Source organism: Poromitra crassiceps, assembly GCF_964638095.1.
Source record: "Poromitra crassiceps genome assembly, chromosome: 9".
Taxonomy (NCBI): domain Eukaryota; kingdom Metazoa; phylum Chordata; class Actinopteri; order Beryciformes; family Melamphaidae; genus Poromitra; species Poromitra crassiceps.
In genome coordinates, this window is record NC_139630.1 from 46,951,369 (window position 1) to 46,956,947 (window position 5,579).

At 44.3% G+C, this 5,579-nt stretch overlaps 1 protein-coding gene across 1 annotated transcript in view; it reads left to right on the plus strand.

Moving 5' to 3' along the window:
- The window catches only part of armc2 (armadillo repeat containing 2), a gene marked incomplete at both ends in the record, with an annotated part of 24,441 nt that extends 19,180 nt beyond the window's left edge, over nucleotides 1-5,261 (plus strand). The window contains 5 exons of the mRNA XM_083643016.1: nucleotides 1,629-1,751; nucleotides 2,002-2,115; nucleotides 2,813-2,945; nucleotides 4,138-4,298; nucleotides 5,134-5,261. Of these exons, the coding sequence (XP_083499142.1) occupies nucleotides 1,629-1,751; nucleotides 2,002-2,115; nucleotides 2,813-2,945; nucleotides 4,138-4,298; nucleotides 5,134-5,261 (659 nt within the window). The remainder of the gene's footprint in view (nucleotides 1-1,628; nucleotides 1,752-2,001; nucleotides 2,116-2,812; nucleotides 2,946-4,137; nucleotides 4,299-5,133) is intronic.
- Between the last annotated feature and the right edge of the window lie 318 nt (nucleotides 5,262-5,579).

Genomic DNA, 5,579 nt, shown 5'->3' on the forward strand with positions numbered 1-5,579 from the left:
AACGACTTTGTTATAATAATACATTACCCGCAGATACGCCCACTTTTTATGATAATGTCTCAATGTGGCTTAACAGTCCGACGCAAGATCATTGAATATCCAGGGGATCCACTGTTTTTTGTGGCACGGCCATAGAAGAAAATGCTACTGTACTGTATCTGCATTGCACTCATTCCATCTACACCTCTTCTTCATTCAAATCCTACTCAAGTACAAGTATTGTTAATTTAGGGAAAGATAACTCAAGTACAACTTAGGAAATTACTCAAGTAAGAGTAAAATAAAAGTAGCCTTTTTAAAGTGCTCAAGTAAAAGTACATTTTCGTTACTTTGCAAATGTTTTATATTTGAATCATTTAACCTAATAATCACATTTGACACATCCAGCACATGTTAGCAGTCAGTGTTACCTAAGCTGTCTCTGTCTCGAACCCACAACCTCTGGCCCCGGTGTCTCTGTGTGTATTATTCCTTCATTATTCCTGTGCAATAGGCTAAGTAGGCCTAAATAACTCAGATATAGGGTTTGCAATTGTAACGTTCCATATAATGAAGTAGCTCATGCTTGTTGATTTAATGATTGTTTTGCACCTGCTGCTCACGTTTGAGATACTTCTGGCTCGCCTGGAAAGAAGGTGGGAGCAGCCGAGTACAGTCAGCCAATCAGAGGCAGAGAGGGGGGCGGGTCATGCCTTCGCCTAGCCTTCGCCATCATGGGAAAAAAAATATCGCTCATGCGATATAGGAGAACGCCAGGATTGGAAGGGGGGTTTCTGTTTTCCCCCGTTTTGGGCGTGGTTTCTGAATGATGACGTGCTCCGCAGTGTCTCTATGGCTATCAGCAGTGTCAAATGAAACACATTTCTGAACTAATGTAAAGATGGGGATCATTACAATTTGATCGTCTACACCTGTCTAATTCAATTGGCCCATCTTGAGTGCAATCTAATTTAATTGACCACTGCACTAACGAGCCACCAGTTTGAGCGCCCTAAATGCGGAAGTGATTCTGGAGCTGTCAGCGATCATTCCCAATGCTACCATGCTGTTTTCATGGTGCGGTGTGCAAAAGTATCTATTATTTAAATTACTCAAGTAAGACTAAAATTATAACATAACAATACTTTAAAGTACAAATCCAAAAAAAAAAACCTACAGAGTACTTGAATACTCTCCACCTCTGCTTGTGGGTTTTGATATAAGGATTCACAGCTTTCACTTGGATTCACTTGGTCAGTCTATTTTCTGGAAAGAGCAGCTGGTCCTAATATCCTGTGCACTTCCGCTGTTCAAATCCTGGGTTCATCCTGTGTTCAGATTACAGTTTCTCACATCAAGTACAGATTTGCTGGGAGTTAAGCCTGTGAGGATCATCTCACATGAAAGAGGGGCAGCAAGAATTGAGGAATGTTCTGTACAGGCCGGCTCCTATTGACCTTACAGTGCAGCTATGTATGCATTACATACAGTAGGAATGCAAATGATGAATAAAGGTGGACAACATCTGCATTGTGGAAAATTCAAAGTTGTATCAGAGATGATTTTCTTTGCGGTTGTGTTTGTGCGTGCGTGCGTGCGTGCGTGTGTGCGTGCGTGCGTGTGTGTGTGTGTGTGTGTGTGTGTGACAGAGCTGAGGTCCGTGCCCGAGAGCGAGGAGCTCCTGGTGAACCTGGCTGCCACCATCAACAACCTGTCCTTCTACCAGGGAGAGAGCTCTGTAGTCAGCCGCAACCGCCTCCCCATCGCTAAGTGTAAGAGAGAGAGAGAGAGAGAGAGAGTGTGTGTGTGTGTGTGTGTGTGTGTGTGTGTGTGTGTGTGTGTGCGCGCACACATGCGCGCATGTGTGACTAACTTTCAGTGTGTGCTAATTTATTGCTTTTAGGCTTAATTTTCTTCCATTTATTTTCTCTCTCCACTTCTCACCCTCTATCTCTTCCTGTCTATCTCTCCATTTCTGACTCTCTCTACTGTATCTGTCTCTCTCTCTCTCCCTCCCTTTAGTGATGTTGAAGTTGCTGCTCAGCTCCAGCATGGACGCCGTGCTTGAGGCAACACGCGTCTACGGAAACTTGTCACAGTCCAAGGACGTGCGGGACTTTCTTATGCGAAACAAAGGTTAATTTGGGACGTGCACACACACACACACACACACACACACACACACACACACACACACACACACACACACACACACACACACACACACACACACACACACACACACACACACACAGACAGACACAAGAAGAGGAAAAAAGAATGAACATGATCATCTTAGTTTATTCTATATTTCTGTTCTCCCACTCCTGTATAGCAGTGGTTCTCAAAGTGGGGTCGGGGGACCCCCGCGAGTCCTTGAGGGGGGTTCCAAGGGGCCCCCAGCAAAAAGGGGGATAATTTCTTTTCACTATAAAACCATCCATAAGTAACACAATGACATAATATATGACTATTTTGGTCATGGGTTTCATACACTTTCTGTATTAAAACATCTAAAAGCAAAGATCTTATCAGATGGGGAACCCTGGGACAAAATCGTTATTAACTGGGGCCGGGGTCTATGGTCTAATTTGTGTTAGTTATATCAGGAAAGAAGTAGAGGAAGTGCTTACGTCAAAGATGTACTGTCTCAAACGCACATTACAGGACACACCGAGTACATGAGACATCTCCCTGAGACAGGACGCACCTCTACACACTGTGCCCAATGTTAAGGCTGGGCTTATCTGCAAGGCCAACTGCAGCCAGTATAAACATGGCCTTATCTTCTCTCTGCTATGTCCCCGCTCACTCCTCCATCTCTCTCCTCCAGTGTACCAGTTCGTGGTGACTCTGCTGGACTCCAGAAGCAGCGATGTGTGCTTCTCAGCCTGCGGGGTGCTCACCAACCTGGCCCTGGACCCCCCCAGCAGGGCCACACTCTCACTGGAGGGGGCCACTGCCAAGTAAGGACACACCTACTGTAGTGTATACACACACACACACACACACACACACACACACACACACACACACACACACACACACACACACACACACACACACACACACACACACACACACATCTTCATGTTGTGTTTAGCAGATTCTCTCCTCAATTGTACTTGGTCAATTCCCCCTGCTGTCCCGGTCGTTGCCCCACCCCATCTGCTGATCTAAGGAGAGTTGGAGACTAGAACATGCTTCCTCCGATACATGTGCAGTCGCCAGCCGCTTCTTTTCACCTGACAGCGAGGAGTATAACCGGCAGGAACTAGCACGTGGGAGGATCATGCTATTCTCCCCAGTCCCCACCCCACGTATCTGTTTTCTCAACCATGGTCTCATTTGTTTATGGTAACTTATACCATGGTGTCACAATTATTTGATAATGATATATTGATCACAATTTATTTGATAATGATATATTGATTTAAAGTGCTAGATGTAGCACCTTTAAGTGCCATAACTTCTGTGGAATAGCATACTGGCCACAGTGCAACTTCTTATCTCCGTCACTGAGCAGTCTTTGAAGCTCATCTGTGCAAGAGATTAATCTGCGGTTTGGCGCTCCCATAATTCCCCTCCCCTCCCCCCACACACACACACACACACACACACACACACACACACACACACACACACACACACACACACACACACACACACACACACACACACACACACACACACACACACACACACACACACACTTGTAGTTCCACTGAAGTGAAGCTAATGCCCACCAGACTGTGGGTCATGTGAATCTCTCCCCCTCTAGTCATATGATTTTGTGTGTGTGTGTGTGTGTGTGTGTGTGTGTGTGTGTGTGTGTGTGTGTGTGTGTGTGTGTGTGTGTGCGTGCGCGCCTGCGTGCATGCGTGTGTATGTATGTGTAGCAGAGTTATTGTCGTTTTTGCATCCCAGTCTGAATAAACATAATGCACCAATGCCTCGTCATGCATACTAAAACTAAAGATTTTCTGTTAGTTTATTTTAGTTAGTTTTGTAAGTACACAATATCATTTCAGTTAGTTTTTGTTTCCCCCCTCTGAAGTCTTTTTTTTTTTTAATGTATTTCAGTTAAGTAAAATGTCTTCTCATACCTAGTTGTAGTTTGAGTTAGTTTGAGTTAACTCTGATAACCTTGGTGTGCAGGCTGGCAGACTGTCTAAGAGACTTGGGCCCGGGGGACTGGCAGCTAGCAGGCCAGGTGTGTCAGAGCTTATGGAACCTGACGGAGCCGGTCTGCGGCGCCGAGAGTCCACTGGACACTCAGGAGAGAGAGGCTCTGCTCGAGATCCTCACCACCTATTTAGGTTGGTACCAGAATTGGGTTTTTATTTCATTTTATGTAACCCGATAACTTCATTACTTTCCATTACTTTTGGATTACTTCAATACCAAATATGCAAATAAAGACAAGAGAAAATAAATATCAATAAGATTGCATTAAATTAATGTTGAGTCCTTGAATGATGACAGTATTTTCACATCTTGAAGCCATATTGCACTGTCTGCACTGTGATGATGTTCCCCTTTTCTGCTTTAAAAACAAAATTATGGCATAATTTCCACCCGGTGAAAAAAACATTTTTCCACTAGCTGCGTTTGAGACAAGTTGGAGGTGGGAAATTATAAATTTCACCCGGCAAATTCCGACCTTCAAGCGTTCCAGGTGCTGTTGTGTGAGGCCAGACAACTGATTCTCCGTGAAGTCGGGGTAGATAGAGGTTACAAGTAGGAACTCCAAATTTGAGTGGCGTTCCAGTGTACTTCTAGTAGAAGGTCGGGAAATCTTGACTTCTACATTGTCTGGAATGCAGCATTAGATTAGATATGGTTTCACTCGAGACCACACATTTCATGAACTGTTTGTTGTGAGACCAGGTTGGACCGGAGTAGTGTTGTGTTCACTTGTAATGTGCGCACATCATTCTTTATTTTAAAATGTAGCTATTTTTAAATTGTAATCCTCCTGGTAATCCCAATTCTTACCTAATGTAACTGTAATCCGATTAATTTTTTTTCTGTAATTTATGGGATGCAGTTGCATTTTTTGTAATCTGATTGCGTAATCCCATTACATGTAATCCATTACTCCCCAACCCAAGCTGCCCTCTTCTCTCTTTTCTCTGTGCATCCGTTCCTTAGACGAAGAAGAAGCTCTGCAGTGGACAGCGAGCGATGACATGAGGGACTACCACAGGGCATGTTGGGAGTTGGAGTTCCTCCCTGTAGCCCAGAAAGTGAAAAACAGGCTCATCCTGCCTCTGGACTGACAGGCTGACATGCCGGGACATGAAGTTTCCCGCTGTCATGAGGTCAGCGTCCTGTAACCTCGTGTCACCAGGCTCTTCAGGAGAAGAGCCTGGTTTCCATTATCCTTGAATTACACCTCTCGGCCTGTTTCCACCGTGGACCGGAAACAGCCCCCAGAAGCATAAAAAACAATAACAACAACAACAACAACAACAACAAAAGATGGACGTACCAAACGAAATTTTTGAATAATTTCTTGTAGAAACTTTGCGGATTCACAATATCACATATTTTAAGCCAATACAGAAGCTTTGCATCTGAAAATTAATCGAGGATTA